The sequence below is a fragment of the Ischnura elegans genome, chromosome 7 (assembly GCF_921293095.1).
Source record: "Ischnura elegans chromosome 7, ioIscEleg1.1, whole genome shotgun sequence".
NCBI lineage: Eukaryota > Metazoa > Arthropoda > Insecta > Odonata > Coenagrionidae > Ischnura > Ischnura elegans.
In genome coordinates this window covers 55226985-55246203 of record NC_060252.1, presented here as the reverse complement: position 1 = coordinate 55246203, position 19219 = coordinate 55226985, and the positions used below count along the sequence as shown (strand labels likewise).

The window sequence follows — 19219 nt, the reverse complement described above, 5'->3', positions numbered from 1 at the left end:
CGGACCCCCTGGATCCCACTCTTGGCTACTGGGCGTACATCAAGCATATGACAGTTACAGTTGGCAATCCCACGCCCCCCTCAATTTCCGGAGAAATTTAAAAGATGGTAATTCCATGATGGTAGTCTTTAGTACTTTCATTAAACCTCGCGCGGTTGCATCCAAGGCGCCGCGGAAAGTAATGAACGATCACCCCCTAAACGACGGTGAAGAATAATAGCCATAATCTTTTCTCTGGGGGAGAATTGCTAGTGGAAGAATGTTGTGGTTAGGAGAAAAGCAGGAATCCCGAAGCTTATCTTCTCTGTCATTGCTTCGAGTAATACCTGCAGTAATATTTATTGGTATTTTGGCACTTGGTTCACAAATTCTAGACTTTTTCTAAGATTGGACACTTTTAGCTATGAATTTTTGTGTCTAACCGATTGAACTCGTACTGCTTGACTTGAATAATATTACATAAGTGGCGTTCATAACAGTTAGCCGGTTTTCCTTCATAAACAAGGCCGTCACCTGCCACCTCATTTTCAGGTGAGGTACCGTAATGAGACGTTACCCCATAATTTTAGTGTACATAATTGATAAAAGAAAAAAATATGCGTGTATAAAGTGACTTACAACGTTTAAATCCATTTGATGAATTAAAAAAATATTTTCCGTGACAGCCACTCAAAATATCTGAGAGTAACCGGTATAAGTGGTGAAAATTTGTAATGTTGGCTATGAAAGTATTCGATATATCGCATTCATCTCTTCGGTCGGAATCGTTGGATTTAATCGCTCAGCGATTGCCTACACCGCCTTTTGGTAGGCGTTTTAGCGGTGAGCGAAAAATTATGTTGTGATGGATGAAGTTGATAAAATAATTATACATTCCCTGAAACAAGTTGGTTGGTCAGTGTTCAGAAATTTGAAAAAGTGCTCATTTCTTTGTATTTGAATGGGTGGTTGTGATTATCATTTTGTTTCAGTGAATTAGATGACGAGATTGAAACTCTTCAGCAATTTACAACTGAACTTGTTGTTGAAGCTACAGTACGATGCCTTCGAGTAATTCAGCCTGGCCTGACACTTTCAGTGTCATTGCCCTCGTCTATGTCAGCAAGATTCCGCATCGCCGCAGAAATAGCTCAAGTTTGCTCCGTAAGAATTGTGATGTCTGACCGTGCTAATTCGCAAGTTTTTCATGTCATTGCTCTTGTTCAAATATGATACCAATAATTTTTTCTGGGAATTTCAGGATCTAGGATATCCAGGTGACGTTGGATATCAAACTTTTCTGTACTCCAGCGTAGCTGATGTAAGGAAAGTTTTAATATTTCTCATAGAAAAATTGCCAAAGGAATCGGAAAAGGTTGTGGAAGTGCCTTCTGGTAAGGATCTTGAAAAGATTTTTATAGAATTTTAATGAATTTGTATCTATTGTTATAATTTGTATTTTATTTATAATTCATAGGTAAAGCTGCCCTATTTCAGCAAGCACTTAGTGATTTGTTGAAGAAACAGTTGTCCACGCCATGGATCCCAAACTATTGCAATACGAAAGGAGTGCGGTGGTTAAAGGATGGCACATGGAGCAGAGAGGGATATGCTCATGCGTATTCATTCCGTTCATGCCCATTGTCGGTCCCTTATGTAATGACTAAAAAGTCAGAAATGACAGATGGTAAGGCCATGAGACTTTTATACCATAATTAATGAAGCTTCGCATATCCGCATGTTTATGCTAATAGGAAATATCCATTTTTTCAGCGATGATGGAGTATTTCAAACTTTATGCTCCCATTGTTAATGATCAACCAAAAAATCCAAATGGACTCATACCATCTTTAATTCAACTTAATGCCAATAGTTTGGCAATGGAGAGAAACTTGCCGGATAAGGTAAAGATATATTTAAATGTAGCTGTGAGGTATCCTAGGGATTTTCCTTATCTTTCACATAGTCTGAAGGTTTAAGCCAGGTGTAAACTGTGTACAAGATTGTAAATGTGTTGAATATTTTGTTCCTTTTCTAAACTCTCAACAGAATGTCATTGTTTAATGTATCTCTTCCTCAGTAAGACTCCATAATTAGGGATTTTCAATTTCACAGTTTTTCATATGTATCAATAAAGGGTATTTTGTTGGAAGTTAAACCTTTAGGCTACTTCAGTGGTATTCTGCAAATTTATAATGACATTCATTGAAAAAAATAATGTTAACATTTGCAGTACTTATTGTTCATGAGAATCTTTGTTGTCAAGAATTTCAATTAAATTGTGTTTAGTAATCCCCTCAAGAATTAATACATTGGCTGCATAGCATATTTGTTGATAAGATCTTAGCCTTCACCTACAGTGGAGCACATTGATTTACCCACTGAGTCTCTTTTGCTGTAAATGGTGTACTGTGAATTGTTTGTAGAAATAATTATCAATAATCAGAACTAAAGGCCAGGTTACACGGTACATTAACACGTACAAGTTAAAGTTAATGTACGTTTGCGTGAATCATTTTGGTGGACCGGAAGGAACATGAACAAATGCATGAACCATATTAGAACAGGTTCTATTATCCATTCATGCATTCGCACAAGTTGGGTGGTTACACGGTACATTTTCGTGTTCATTCACGCGTTCATACATTTAGACATTAACCCGTACTTGTTAATGTATCATGTAACCAGGCCTTAAGAGATATGTTCCACTTTACACATACCACTTAAAACTATTAAGAAAATTTTTCAGAAATTGTTGGTTGTACCTGTATGCAATCAGATCGATAAGAATTAGTATTGTTATATTAAATTATGATGTTTCACATTCCTGATTATGTTTTTGAAGGAGGCTTCAATACTGATGAAACCTTGGCTACCTTCTCCCAAAATTACTGATGAAGTGAAAGACCACATCCTTGAGCCTCGCCCACGTAGTTCGATCATCGGTGCCTCTGGAAAAGCTCCAATACCACGGCCCAGACCACCACCTAAGCCCAAACAGCTTACTGAGGTGAGGATTGTTCTTTATCTTATGAGTAGAAATACGTGAAAATCGCACTTTCATTTTTATTTTATCGCACTTTCAATAACAGTTGATCGCATTTTGTAGCGTCTATTTTTTATTTTCACAATGAGGTGGATGACGATAAAATGTAGTGAAACACAATTATATGACCAAAATACAGAATATTTTAAATAATTATGTTGTTGAACAATAATAAATTAAGGAATAAGACATATAGTGGCGGAGCTGTAGCTTGCCCGCGCCCACTTGTAGTTCGCGGCCACGTAGAGTCCCAGCCAACTAGCAGCTGGCCAGTCGCTCACATGCTTTAAGCGGTGAGTATCGGCGGAGCTTTTAAACTGCGCTCGGCACAAAATGTACAAATTTTGCCGTTGAAAAGGCAAATTTGCGCAAAAACATCATTAAAGTCCAGTCATCGTATCTATGTTGCATTTATTTGCGCACATCGCATCTATTTCGCATTTATCGCATTTGCGATTTTCACGCATCTCTAATTATGAGTTATCATATGTCATCAAAAATTTTCCTAATACTGCATGTGCTATCTTAAATTTTGCCATGGGGCTGTGATTTTTAAGCTCTGTTCCAATGGAATAAAAATAATTATCAAAACCAGGTCATGATCTGTGTTGCACAGGAGGGATCACAGAGCCTATGGAGTGGCCTATGTCAGTTTTATCACAAGAAGACCTGGCTTTCTGTAATTTTTTTTCCTTTTACTTATCTTTAGTTGTCATTGCAATAATTTCAAATTACTGTGTCAACTACAGTGAAAGTACAGAAATCACCATAGAAAAAATATTGCTAGTGTTAACCATGGTCAAATTCCCTAAGTATACACTACTGTTAGTAGTGTGTGCCTATATAAAAAATATTCCTGTATCTGTTACTTAACTCATGATGTAATCAGTCGAGTCTATGGGTGTATAGACAGTGGAAGGTATGGGTCCTAATTGCAAAATGGCCCTTTAAATCACTAAAAAGCAATTGATGTTGAAACTTAAAAAAAATCATCATTTTTATATAAAATTCTGTAAAAAGAATAATCTCCTCACTGATATTTGGAAGCTTAATGAATTTCCCTCAAGATCCACAGTGTGAGCCCTTACGTGCGCCCTGGTCCGTAGTTTACAAATTAATGATGTTACTCTCATTTAAGTTCGGTTACAGGTAAGGCATTATTGCATGCTCTGTAAAGCTGACAGATGCTTAACTTTTCCTGGAATTGTCCTACATTTTAACGCAAAGTCTGGGTATCCTGAGAAATTCTCAAATGTCCTAAATGTATAGAAAATCTGTGAAAGGTGTATCGTCAGTGAAATATAATTTTTAGAATTTTGGCTGTGTGGGATGCCATCGGTACATACTGGGTAGGACCAAGATGCGGGAAAAATTACATTGCTAACAAATATTTTTGAGTGAAAAATGTTGCTGATTAGAAAGTAAATTATTATTTTGTGTAATTCTCTTTTATTAGCCATTTTTTTCCATACCTCAGCTTGAACCCATTTATGGCCGAGGCTGTCTTTATTATAGAATGAAATGTCATTGAAGTATACTTGATCGAATAAGTGTTCTAGATTTAGCTGTAATGTCATCTATTTAAGCAGCCTGTATTCTCCTTTTGAGCTATGGCCATTTGTGTGCCCCAATGTTCTCTTGAGTTAAATAGAAAACTAATGAGACAATTGTTTTCTTGTACGCCGAGGGACATAATTTTTTACCATTTGTTTGGACATCACCCTTCTTACTTCATTGTTGGCTTTTTTACGGAAATTCATTTTTTCTGTGGTTTGCACTAATTATCCATGGACTGTGTACTTAGTTTGTGTCTGGGATTTCTCATTTTTTTCTCCTCTATACCCTGTTGGATTATGAGGATTAGTAAAAGAACTATTGATCAAACGTTGGAAAAAGTCATAGAAATGGTATACACTAATATCCCTTGGCTTGTAAGAAAAAAATTGTTGCAATTCTAGATGACATAATGCATTCTTCTATTTTCTCATGGAAAAAAATGTATTTTCTAAAAAATAACACATACTCTCTATTCCTCCACTTAGTATTTTTCTCTTGCTGTAACTCTTACTGTGAATTGATTTTATGCTAAAAGTATGACATTATTTTAAAGTTATGAATACTAGGAGGAACTACAGGCCCTAAGTTTATGAATATTATACAGCATCCAATATATGATTTATCTGTAGAATCAGATGATTTGATCTGTAGAAAAAAAGAGGAATCCAAGTTTTGATTCAAAAAAATTACTTTGATGATCTTGTTGAAGTTCTCTTTAACATCTGTACAGTAACAATTTCACTTTTCATCAAATTCAATCCATGGTGAAGGAAGAATTGATGTTATTTCATTTTGAGCATGGAAACAACATTTTTGAAGAATAATGTCTTTTTGTTGAGTTTTGTTGGAAATTCATGTTTTAATGTTTAGTATGTATCTTTTTTCTATTTATAATATTTTAGTTCTTGTAGTATGTAGTTTGTTCTTCATGGATTGTTGTCCCACCTATTTAGGTGTATTTCTTAAATCTGTGAAAATGACTAGCCTATGGATATTTTTCCAACAGGGTCGTAATAAGGAAACTAGTGCAGATGGTGTCATTGTTAATGATGCAAAGAAAACCGATAAGGAAGAGGAGGAAGATGGAATTGAGAAGAATGTTGAAAATTTGAGACATCAAGTGAATGAAATACAGCTGCAAGCTGAAGATCTGAGGAAGGAAGTGAAAACTTTGAAAGTCAAAGTCTCTCAAGTAAGTTTTTTTACCTACTTTTTTTGCATGCCTCGTGAATGTATTTGAAAATAATTTAGCAGTGAATCATCGACACCGTAGTATGACGTACAATTGGGATAAAATGATGGAGTAAAATCTCTTGTTGTGGTGGGTTTTTGAGCTTACAGACTTATTTCACCAAAATGCTATACATCTGTTAAAACATATCATGAATTATAGGCTACAATTAGAAGACAGAAAAAGTTCTTTCACTTTTTGCATGAATTACTGCAGTATTTCCACTGAATCCTTCACTGATCATTGTTGATAATAAATCATGCTAATTGTCACCTTTTGCTAACTCTGGGTTTATTGTACTTAGATTTTACATTGTGTCCATACTTCAGTCCCTTCAACTGCATGAATCAAAGTCTTATCGTATACTAGCACTGTTACTGAATCAATATTTTTAAATTACCATGGTTATATTGGATCAACCTTGGTCTAAATGCCATTATGAAGACTGCCACTCTCATTACCAAGGTATCACCTTATTTCAGATAGCATCCTCTGTTGATGAACTCTCAGTGGAGATTTTAATTGGTTATTTAAAAAGTGATTTCGGTGATGATGCTAGTCAAAAATTTCTACAAATTATGGCTTGATACTGAAAAACTCTGTTCCCTGTGTACTAATTAAAAAAATTTAGGCATTGGAAGAATATCGTGAGGAAGAAAAACCTTGCCAAGAAGTTGAAGAACGACTTGCACTGTGGAGACGGACTGAAGAGATTCTACCGAGGCCTGGTTCTGAAGGACTGGCTGGGGAAGGTGTTGAACGTCTGAAGAATATGGCTGATGCAAGTGCTCGGCGTTTACTGTCATTAGCCTCTGCATGGGATGAACGTCGAACGCCTCTCCTTGCTGAGTACAGGAGGCTTCGAGAGCATGATACTAATAGGGCTGTGAGTAATAAAGAATTTTGTACATTTGGTATAAGCATTCTCAAACCTAATTTTATATGATATGTTTTCGGGTGTCAATCTGCAGGAAATATTGATTTGCTGTTAATTATTTACCTGCCTCATTTGTATATGCTCTGATGGTAACCTGAAAACAGGCGTATTGTATCTATTTCCATCCTTAATTTCTTTTCACTTCCATTCTGTAAACTGTAAATTTCCATTGTTTGGATTAAAATTATTATAGTTTGCTCAAATATAGTTTGGATAAAGTTATTAGAAAAGGGAATTGTAAGGAAATTTGTTTTGGTGGTTTTAATTATTGCTTTTAGTATGTACATTCTGACTCTACTGTATTCCCTACAACCTAAATCCATTGCCTTATATTTTCCTTGCATGAAATTTTATTCACAGTTACATGCAGCATCAAGTTATCAAAAGTTGGAAAGTATTAATTCAACTGACCAAATTCTAGATTTCAGTGAAGGTTATGTGTGCCGTTGAATATTTGTATCCACAACTACTTACATAATTTTCTTTGTCGATTAAATGGTGTTATTGATCATTTTATCATTATCATATTTGGACTAGTTCATCGGTCAATGCTCCTATCATCCATTCCAGGAAAAATGAGCTTTAATGCTCAAAAATGAAATTTAAGTAATACGTACTGCTTATTTTAATATTTGTCAAATATCAGTAAAACATATGCATTTCTTCTCTTTTGTTAAAATTATTATACTTTTTTATAAGGTGCATCATCTACTCTATTATGGGACCCCATAGACTAATATTTGAAATGAAATTCTCTCCTTTATTTGTTGTACGTCAGTCTGAAGCTCAAAAACAGGTTGAATTGCTGAGGAGTCTTCGAGAAAAAACGAGAGAAGTGATGGAGGAAGTTCGAGAAAAAGAGCAAATTCGAAAGCAATTGACAGCTGAGAGAGAGAAAATTACCAAAGATGTGGGCAGGTAGGTTATTTGCATGAAAAAATACTTACTTGGCTGCTTGTAGTTGGAGATATTTTGAGAAATTTAGCCTTAAACATGTAAGTTTGAGAGATTACTTTCTGTGGAAACATCGAATTCCTTGTCTAGATGCATTTATTTTTTCAAGTGTATGCTGCATACTTATTGGTTGTTGCCTGATGTTTTATGCCTGATGCCGGTAGATTTTTCTTAGCGAATAAGTCAGCTTTTCAGTGGAGTGTATTTGTAGTTGTTCATAAAAATGCACTGAGAAGCTGATTTATTCCCGCAGAAAAAGTGACCTGCATATACTGCAAAATATTGGGCAACTGTCTATAATTACGCAGGGTTGACCCAAAAAACAGAATACGTATATATGTAATCATCCATTGGAGCTTTAACCAAAAAATTCTTTTGTCTAATTTTCATTTTTTTGGTGGTTAATTTACAATAACTGATCATTCTTAGATACTATTTAGTGTCATCTGTAATGTTATTCATATGTACCAGGCCACATGAAATTGTGTTGAACATACTGATGTTGTCGCTGCTGAATTTTGGAAATACCTAAGTCTCAGTCTGTCATGTATGCTTAATTTTTAATTATTTACGTTTTCAATTTCAGGTCTGCTTACACAAGGAGGATAATGGAAATCATTGGTAACATCAGGAAGCAAAATGAGGACATAGAAAAAGTTCTTCAGGATACAAGGGATGTGCAAAAAGAAATCAATCAACTGACTGGGCGGCTGGATAGATCTTTCACTGTTGCTGATGAGCTAATATTCAGGGTAAGGAAATAATTGCTTGGTTTCTTGCTTTTCAATGTGATAAGAAAGGGAAAGATATTCTTCAAATAGGAAAGAAATTTTACATAGGCATTTAAAAAATGTAACTGGCTGAATTAATGTTGTAATTTAGGCTTATTTCGAAAGTTTTAAAAATATATTGTGGGTACACAGATATTTTTATCAGAAGGACGTTGTCATAAGCAGTAAAAGCTTTTGTTTTGACTTATGGAAATTATCCCTTTGTAATCTGTTGATTTTAGGCTGAAACTGATTGAAGTAGACTGAGGTTTATCATTTCTAAGAAAAAATCGCTTTATCATGCCCCTAATAATCGTCTGTGTCTGTTTTGTCTACATTTTCAGGATGCAAAGAAAGATGAAACAGCCAGGAAAGCTTACAAATTACTGGCTACTCTCCACTCGGATTGTAGTGATATTGTACGAATGGTTGAAGAAACTGGTGCCACTGTGCGAGAAATTCGAGATCTTGAAGATCAGGTTGGTATAAAATTTATGCAATTTTCATTCTGCTTTAAATATTGTGTTTAGTAAATCTATTCTGTTCAATGCTTCGCGGTACATTTAACCTTTGAATATTCTCACCATGATTTTATTAAGCTCTTGATATTTATTCGTAATACTGAAGTTGGGTCAATGCACCAAAGTCTTGATAGCTCATCTCAGCTCTTGATTTAAAATTGAGTTTTACAAGGTGAACATATTTTTGTCTCTTCAGCTGCATAAAATTGAGGTTGATCAATTGTAGTGATGAAAGTCATAAAAAACTGGTTGAAGTAAGAAATAATTGTTGTTAAAAAGTGAAAGTAATTTTTAATTACCAACCAATCAATTCCAAATGCAACTCACACAGATGCACTCTACCAATAAATAAGCCCTATTAAGTGTTCCTTCACAACAGCAAACCACCCACTCATCAATTAATGCTCCTTATTCGTTCCATGAAATGCAAATGCTAATTGAATCAGTGCTATTCCTGTCATCGAATTCCATAATAACTAATGATATGGTGATCAATTTGTCCCTTAGACATCAATTTCACAAGTTATGCTACGTAGACATTTGGTTAATTAAATATAAGTCATGACGATTAAATTTTTATACCTACATGTATTCTTTATTCGTAGTCTGCTATCATTTTTAGATGTTGTTTTTAGGTTTTTCTTACTTTGAATTAATTGGTTTATTTTTTATATTTTTTCCAGATCCAAACTGAAGAAGCAAATAGTGTTGCTAGCAATCTCGAACGCATTACTGCTGATTTAAAACAGATGAGACAGGAAAGTGCTGCATTGGCAGCTAGGCTAGAAAGGAAATCTTGATCAACCATGAAAACCTAGGTTTCATTAGAACTGACGACATTTTCCTGAACAAAATTTTTGTACCTATGTAATTTTTTAATGTAAAGATGAGTGTGTTAGCTTTAAAAGTATTTTGTTTGCTGTGCCACGACTATATTGTGTTGAAGTTGTGTGGGAAAAGGAAGTCAAACTGATGTATACAATTCCAAGTGCGTGCTTCATGTGATATTACGTGAAATGTTGTTTTTGATAATTTGTTATTTAGCAGTAATTGTTATTCGTTATGGCCCTCCTGCATGAGATTATATTACACGTATATGTTGCATAAACTGCATAGTAAGCCGTTAACAGTCAAGAAGGTATATGCCTACTCATTTCTCTTATTATTTGGTATCATGCATGGTATTTACATTCATACATGAGTGATTGGCCGTGGTTATGAATACGCAGCTGATACAATAAATATTTTTGGAATGAACCAAGTGTGCATTATATTTTGTAGGTAATTTAAAAAATTATGTGTAAAGACCTGGCTTCATGGTACTCTGTACTCAATTCAATTTATACTTGTGGGTGAGTGGGAGTGGCCAGGGAGAGCAAAGGGTTTTTTGGCATGTAATTTTCCCTTTGCCCATCAAAAGGCAGCAGGCGTGGCCAAACACTTCAATTGGAAATTCAATCCCTTTCAGACCTCTGCTGTGTCTTCAATGGTCCGATAGCATTGTATTGAAGCCATGCACATTCTCTTGGTGCTTCTTTCTTCTTCCATTCAAACCCGACGTACTATCTACATTTCCACTATTGAGATAATGTTTTGCAATGCCTTTTAACAATCCTACAAGGTTCAGCATGGTTGGTGACCATTTCCTGGGCATCTGTGAAGTAACTATCCTCAATCCCCTCCTAATGGTATATTGTCTGGCTCATGTGTATGCTTTGGCAAATAAGAATGGCTGTGTACATTTGACGATCCAGTTTTCTAGGTACTCTCCCTCCCCGTCAGTGGTGGCTACTGTCAGCGTCTGGGCTGCCACGAGAGGCACTTTGACCCACTTCAGTTTGCCACACTCGCGTAGCAGCAAAGGTAAATTGAACTGGGTATAGCAGGTTAATGAGAGAACAAGCACCCATGAATTAACATGCGTGAAAGTCTGATGAACCTGTTTAAATCTTGATTATGCATTCATTTTTCCGTGCCGGTCTACCAAAATCGTTCATTCATTCTCTTCCAACTTGCGCATGCCAATAAACCAAATATCCAAGTCTAAATGCTTTCACATCTGCAATGAGAAAAAATCTGCATTAATGGGAGAGTTTGGTTTGGTAAGTGGTTTTTATTGCCCTGAAATGTGAAATAAATGTCAATTATAAATTATTTCACTTAGCATAGAAGAATGCTATCTATGCATATTATCTGGGTCGGCCCTAGCAAGTGCGGGGCTAGGGGCGAACCTTCAGTGCGGGGCCCTTCATTTAAAATATTAAACTCTATACCCCATTTACAAACTCGAGCATTTTGAATTCCTACCACTCTCTGGCTAAGTATGTGACAAACGCAATTGCACAATAAAAATTACTGCATTATTCTTCCATTTTCATAATATTATTTTTTGTCTAGCACGGACCTAACAATACAGTAATAGTTGAAATTGCGTTTTCAAAACCATCGTATATTTTAATTTTTTTTTCACGAACGCGGGCCCCGGGGCGGTCGCCCCACCCTGCATATTATACCTCTAACCCATACTTAGAAGTAATTCAACATACTTCATAAAGGTATATCGTTCTGTTCATGTGAATTTGATTATCATTACCAGTCAGTACCATGAGTAGAACTCCTACTGAACATCCTAGAGTTATATAAATGTATCAATCTGAATTATGGGTTGCTTCAGCTGTCAAGTCTTTCTTTATTATCAGTCATGAGCCACTTATGCTTATTGCATTTAACATATTCCCTGCATTCACATCTTAGATTTCACCCACTGTCTTAAAGTGATTTTCTTTTTTCTTTCGCTTTCACATTAGAGTGAATCTAGAGGTCTGTTGACCTAAAAATCATTATAACTTTCAGTCTTCATTACTGGCGTGGCATGGCAGCCTTGCTCATTCCATGCCATTCTTTTCAGTTGTCTTCCATTGATGTCATGATATTTTTGCCTTGAACCATTATCGCAAACTTTTGCAGCTATTATGTTTACCAAATACCTCAACATATGTTGGATGAAAAAGGGAGAAATTGTAGCTGAAGCAGAGGAGTAATTGTATTGAGCTGGTAAGCAGGAGGTTTGGCGTTCTGCCACAGAAAAATTTTATGAGAAAAAATATGAATGGTTCAAAATGTTGAGTTTTACGGCTTTCGGGGGGACATTATATCTATGTTTACACTACTCTGTAAGTAATATTAATCCAATTAAGTGAATTGGATTAAACTTAAAAATTTCTCTGATCTGTGGGGTGTTATCCCCCAAAACCCCACTCACTGCACCACTGAAAGTTGCTATGAAAGCAGTGAAAGACGGGCAGGAGGCAAAAGAAAGAATAAAAATGAAAAAGTAACTTTTTGCTCTGGGTGCCCTTAGGTACCATTTATGTGCATGAATTGTTATAACACCAAACACAAATGTCTAAACTTTATAGATGAATTTGACTTTATTCATTCTATTATTCCTTTTATATCGGTATTTACCACAATAATTCAACATGTGGACTGATTGTTACACCATATTAAAGTATATGCATGCAAAATAAAAGTTTTCCTAGAAACCAAAATTTTTTAAAAATCCTAGTCCTCATGTTCATCTGGCTACGCACGCCATGTCTTAACAAGAGACCGAATTTCGAGGCACACTTTTCACCTGCGCAATGTTACATGTTGATATGCCTTTCCATAAATCTGAGTCCAATAACTTTTCTAGTAAGCACTATCAACCAGTCAATGTTGTAAACATAAGCCTGGAAAATTAATAGTCTGCGAACAATACCCGAGTGAAATTATAACAACTAAGGAAAATACAGAAGAGCGAACTATTAGGTTTCAAACTTATGGAAATAGTCATACATATTGTATTCGATTGTCATTAATGTTGCACGTAAATAGAAATCAATTTCAAATCAACTCCCATTTAAGAATATAGTATCGCTGCTATCCCTTTCCAGGCAAACTGCTTCGTTCTAAAGATGTTTGATGCAGCGATAGAAGGTGAGAACATTTTCTTCGCTAATTCAGTTCGAATTGAGATAATAAAATCACATGCTAAGTCAACAACGTATATTTCCGCTTCGAAATTACTATGTCCTTGATTTCCGACATTGATTACCGTGTTTTCCATGCTGCACAAGACGATGCAAGACGAAGTGAGACGAAGGGAGGGACGAATTTTTGGGGATGGTCGGGTTCCCGACCATAGCCGAATTTTTCGCTCGCGGATAGACATTTTCGTCGTGACGTCATTGTTACAGGACAAATGACAGATGATAATATACCGCTCTCTTTCAAAATTTCAGTCCGAAGACATTTTACATGAATTTTGTTGATTTTCACTAATAGAAAATTGTATATCTAGATATTGAGACCCTCAAAATTTGGCTTGCGATTTATATTGGCCTGTTTCTGTTGTGAATGCCTGCTATTTAATGTTACATTCTCAAACAGTAAGGTAGGAAATGAGGGAATGAATAACTGTAAGCTCGAATTAAAAAATGAATCAAAACTGCGAACAATAACGCAGTTTGGCAGTCGAAGTTAGGCTAGGAAATCGCAGTGAGTTTAACTTTATACTTATGTGTTTCATTGCTACATACGACGATTGAGCTAGTTTCCACTTAAGTTATACTGTAGCAATTTCCATGAATTTTCAATGCATTAATAGTACATGTATTCTATTATAAATATATCGTGAAATTTATAGGTATGAGCATGTGCCATCAACAGTATTTTTCTGGCAAAATCTTATAATTGTATATTGAATGGAAATTGTGAGCTAAAATGGAGCATGATGTAGTGAAAGGGAGATATGTTCCTCAGAAAGGTATGCATTGTTAAAGTACTAGTCATCATAAATAAATCTTAAATGTGACTTATAAGCAATATAATTCCTTGCTGAAATATTTAATTTTATCTACATTTCTATGAAATTTCCTAATGATATGGCAAGCGTGGTCATTTGTGTCCAGTGCATGCATAATGTTTCTCATAAATCAGTTTTTAATCATGTATATAAGAGGGAATGCATTTATCAATGGTAGTGGTATTACATTCCTGTCTTTAGGAAGGTAGTAAGTGATTATTTATGTAGGATATGTAGGAATTATTATATTAAATGGTCCTAAATATGTCTGTTGCACACTTTACCAAATAGATCATATTGAGCATATTGAGTTGGCAAAATTACTAATGGGTGCTCCAAATATTCTTAGGTTGAGATTTTTAATATCATCCTGGGAATTGAGCTTTTTTTTGCTACGTCATTAATGAATGATAAGCCCCAATAGTAATCCGTATACCTACTAAAAACTGTAGGGAAAATGCATGGACTTCATTTTTGTTTAAAATATGTATATTTGCTCCCCAATTAGCAGAAATGTATGGATATCTAAGAAAGGTTTAACTATCCCATAGTCATTGCACCCAACTTGTGACATTCTATGGATATTTAGTAGTGATGTCCCTACAAGGAAATATATCCAGGATGTATATTTGAATAACATTTTGGAGTAACCACATACATACACACACACATATAGTTAATTATTAGAAGTACTTATGTATACATTACATAATACATTTATTGCTCATTTATCTCGATGATAGCTACCAAAAATTAATTAAAACATGATTATTCTATTGTTAGTATAAAAATTATGTGTTAAAGAGGATTACAGCACAGGCGTCTGTGCAGCTTCGAAGCTGCAGAGGCCTGTGCTGTAATGTTGCAAGGGTGTTAGAGCTAAGGATATTCTGTGGATATTTGACAGTGGGAACATCAGGTATTCTCTGAATATCCATACAAGGTTATATGCAAGGGAGAAACTATTGTGGGAATTGGGGGGGATGGATGCCCCCTCAAAGCTTTAGAGAAACAAAAAAAATATTTTAAACTAGGTATTGTATAGTTTTGACATATAATAACTGTATTTGCTTAAAGTTATACATCATTTATTAATATCATGGCAGTGAGATGAGTCACTGAATACAGACTGGTGACTAAGGAGTCAGGGAGGGTGCACTCCCCATCCCCCCACACAAAGGAGTCCCAGTTACGCCTCTGGTTACATGGATATGCCGCACATATATCTTATGGATGGAAAGGAAGTTATTATGCAACATTGAATAAATATTTTACTAGTAATATTTGCTGATCGAGTCCCATTTTTTCTTTTTCACTGAGTTTTTGACATCCTGATAAAAATAAACCCCTGCACAGAGGGTAAACAAAGGGTAGTACCCTTCATGGTGGGTAGTTATTCTTCATCTACCCTTTCTCTACAGTCCATTAAGGGTAGGGGAAGAGTATGACTACCCTTTGCCTACCCTTCTTGAGAACTCCTTCGCTTACCTTCCGTCTACCCTTCCTCTTCACTCCATTAACCCTTTCACTGCTGTGAACGTACCCAGTACGTTCGCACAGCAGACTGCTGTGAACGTACTTTTTCTTCCTCCCTGCCATCCACTTTTGCAAAAGCACTTCGAAGGGTCCCTAATCCAGGACCCTAACCTCGACGAGCTCACCCATGCAGGACCTTCTCATCAACCCTACCAGGGCGCCTCCCTCCCAAAAAGTGACCGCTCTGACTGCAATTTGAAAATCAATCAATCAATCCGATTATCAAAAAATGATTATTTTCATCGCACTCCTGCCAATCAATCAATCAAGTACGTCTTGGAACCGTGTTTTTGCGATGAAAAATAATGATTTTGTCAACTTTGCTGAAAACATGGCTGGGGACCACCGGAAAATGGCCATTTTAGCAAAGTTAACAAAATTGTTATTTTTCATCGCAGAAACACAGTCCAAAGACATACTTTATGTCTTGATTGGCAGGAGTGCGATGAAAACAGTTATTTTTTGATGATCGGATTGATTGATTGATTTTCAAATTGCAGTCAGAGCGGTCAATTTTTGGGAGGGAGGCGCCCTGGTAGGGTTGATGAGACGGTCCTGCATGGGTGAGCTCGTCGAGGTTAGGGTCCCGGATTAGCGACCCTTTGGAGGGTGTACCACACCCATTATTGAAGTACCTGCTCCATGCGCCCACAAAATTTTAACCTTTTTGCCACATGTGAGGAGAAGGGTTTCGGAGATTGAACAGCAACGAAAGGGTAGGACTATCCTTCATCTACCCTTCCTTAGAACTCCTTCGCTTACTATCTGTCTACCCTTCCTCTACACTGCAGTGATACAATGATCTCTTGTTTCATTTTCTGTCTTAAAAGTATCTGTAGGCTCACATGCAGGGGAGAGTACTCTGGATTATATTTTCATGCAATGTGATGAGAGAGGAGTGGGAGAAGTGGCTACTTCTCAGCTAATCGGTTTCCTTTCTCATTTGGTCGATGGAACAGAGTATGGGTAAGCATATTAGCTACTAGTTATTTTACGGCCAATGCAACATATTATTTGTGCCATCTCATTCATTATGTTAAATGTTAATTATGGATAGGGTAGAGTTTATTTCACCAGGTTTTACAACTTTTTTCACCGAAGAAGAAAGTTAAGTTTTTAAAAATTTACGTTGTGGTGGAATTGTTTTGCCTAATCCTTGAGAAGGGAAGTCCATTTCATTCTTTGTGTCTCATAATCATTTCTTTTACTCATTGATATGGAGCTCTTTCTTTGCCTGGGTTGCTTTATAACCAATTTAGAACATAATGCAATGATTAAGCAATTGTCCTTGTCATGATAATTATGTAAATTGACCCTCTAGTCCAGTGGCGCAGCGAGGGGGAGTTTTGGGGGATGAAACCCCCCCCGAGAGCTCAGAGAAATTTTTAAGTTTAATCCATTTCACTTAATTGGATTAGTAGTGCATGTAGAATAGTGTAAGGATCAATAAAATATCCCTCAGAAAGCCGTAAAACTCACCATTTTGAACCATTTATTTGAAAATTTTCTAGGGGAGGGCCCTCGCATCTCCCGCTTACCCTGGCGGGTATTCCACACCCTCAGACCCCCCTCTGTTTGTTGCACCTAAAACCCCCCCTAGACTTAATTCCTAGCTGCACCCCTGCTCTAGCCTATCATTGGCCCCTTTACTGCATTTATTTTTGTTTAAGGTTCTGAGTTAAGTCAGATTGTAATTGGCCAGTTACCAATTGAATATGTACTGATCAATTACTCATAAATCAGTGATTATTTATAAATCCTTTTCAGCCCACCGAAAAAGGTTAAAATTCATTGTGATTTTATGCCATGGTGATTACTTTTGAATGTTACATAGGATCAATATGTTGTTTTTAACCTTTTCCCTACTAAAGACGAAAATATGCATCTGGACGTTTGTTGACCTGGTAGATGAAAGCCGGAAATTTTCGTTGGAGATTATCCTACGCAGGTGAACGAATGTCAAATATGTACGTTTCCTAGCTCTCCCCTTTTTATGACAGTCGCGAGTGTGTGATGTCTTTGTTTTGGGACCCAACACAGCAGGTCTTAGGCTTTACCCTTGAAATCCAGGAGCAGGCAACAGGTCTTCTATTACCCCTCTTAGCGGTAAGGGACTGTGGTCACATAATTGTTTATCCAGTCATTTCGCAAAATAAATATTTGTTCCTTTCTCAAAAAATAGAAACTAAGAATTAATTATTTGTCTTTTTAGCAGCTTTTACAATTTTTGAACAAAATTGTACGATAAATACATATTAACTTCTATCTTGATTTCAGTATAAAAATCAATATGGAAATTGTTGCTAACGGCTTCCGGGTGCAGCTGCGTGTTGCGCTTTGTCGTGCAAGCTTTCGCGACCGTTGCAGGACGCATCGCAGGATGCATAGCTTGCACGACAAAGCGCAACACGCAGCTGCACCCGGAAGCCGTTAGCAACGATGCCTCTCGCTGCGAAAACCTACGTTCAAACCAATATGGAAATTGTTGCTGCATTAAATGCCTTAATATTGACGGCAGAGCCTCTTTCAAAATTTGACAATTCTCAGAATCAAACAAGGAATTCAATTCGAAGTCTGCAATTTATGTTCAAGCAACAATTATCCATATAGCTAATTCATATAAACAAAGCATGTTTGACCACAAACCAATGCTGCTGGTAGGGTTATAAACCCTGAAAGGAGGGAGCCCTACTACCCTCAGAGTCTGAGATAATGCGGAGTCCCCACTATGAAGGGTCGAAAAAGGTTGGTGCTGAGAGTGTGTGATTATCAGCGAGACCCTTCTTAACGAATGCCCTGAAAAATACTCTGTACGGAGGGGATGGAAGAGTCTCTTGGGGCTCAGTACAGCAATGCCCTGAAAAATACTCTGTACGGAGGGGATGGAAGAGTCTCTTGGGGCTCAGTACAGCAGTCAAGCTAGGGGGAGAACTCCACCGTCTGGAAAGGGTTAACTTTTATGTGTCCATTTATCAAACAGAAGTGCTCAAATGTGGGAGCTGTACATGAATGAGGAGGAATCATAAAAAATAGTTGCCCTCTAAATACTTGTTCATATAGGGTGAAGTCACTGAGAATATTTTCAAAATATTATGCTTGAGCAAGAATTTTCTCTCTTTTTACTTTTTTGTTGGAAAACCAATTTATATGTTTATATAACTAATGCTAATGATCAATGTTAGACTTTATTGATTCTTGCAGTATTCTTTTGGTTCTTGGAGTTGTAAAAATATGGCATCAAAATTTTATGTCACAAATGAGAAGAATCTGAGTTTGGAATCCAAATCTTTTACTGAAAAAAAAATTTTTGCTAATGCAGGGTTTCTTTTCCCATCATTACTCTATTTTTCTTACCTGTTACTCTAGTTCTTCATATACAGCATCCACTTCCTGCTTTCTATTGTTACTAGTCTGTATTTACACCTGAACTGTAGTGTTTCCCATAGTTACATTTTTGTGGTGGACCTTGTGAACTAAACCCACTTGAATAAAACCTACGTGGTAGGCCTTTGCTCTTGAAAGAGCAGTTGGCTCTGAAAAATGTAATTGTCCAAGAAAATCTCTTATAATTATCAGCGAAATATGAGTCCACACAGCTGTGTGCATAACATGTTCGCAGACAGAGCTGTATCCAATCTTGTGATAGCTGAGGTACACCCACAAAATTTTGATTGAGGCCGAGGCTAATACCCTGCTGATGGAGGCTTTGCTACAGCCAGGTGACTGCAACTTGTGAAGCAAAGGTTATTAGAATTTTATCATATAGTATTAAGGGATGGTGGTCAGGGCTGCTATAAGAGATTAATTTGGGTGTAGCACTGGGTTGTAGTTGCAATGAT

The 19219-nt window shown here is 36.5% G+C and overlaps 2 protein-coding genes across 4 annotated transcripts in view; both read left to right on the top strand.

The window, feature by feature from the left end:
- Window positions 1-778: 778 nt before the first annotated feature.
- LOC124162321 (coiled-coil domain-containing protein 22 homolog) lies at window positions 779-10252 on the top strand. The gene is made up of 12 exons (XM_046538822.1): window positions 779-894; window positions 972-1143; window positions 1241-1373; window positions 1457-1666; window positions 1753-1883; window positions 2825-2989; window positions 5589-5774; window positions 6445-6699; window positions 7529-7668; window positions 8291-8456; window positions 8819-8953; window positions 9679-10252. The coding sequence occupies exons 1-12, from the start codon at window positions 845-847 to the stop codon at window positions 9793-9795; spliced, it is 1860 nt and encodes a 619-aa protein (XP_046394778.1). The 5' UTR covers window positions 779-844; the 3' UTR covers window positions 9796-10252.
- Window positions 10253-13257: 3005 nt separating this feature from the next.
- Window positions 13258-19219, top strand: part of LOC124162852 — a 269833-nt gene continuing 263871 nt past the window's right edge. Inside the window, exons 1-3 of one of the 3 annotated variants that reach the window (XM_046539529.1) lie at window positions 13258-13537; window positions 13686-13805; window positions 16220-16346. In XM_046539529.1, the coding sequence (XP_046395485.1) occupies window positions 13763-13805; window positions 16220-16346 (170 nt within the window). In that variant the 5' untranslated portion in view covers window positions 13258-13537; window positions 13686-13762. The remainder of the gene's footprint in view (window positions 13538-13685; window positions 13806-16219; window positions 16347-19219) is intronic. The other 2 variants (XM_046539528.1, XM_046539526.1) reach the window with 2 other exon arrangements.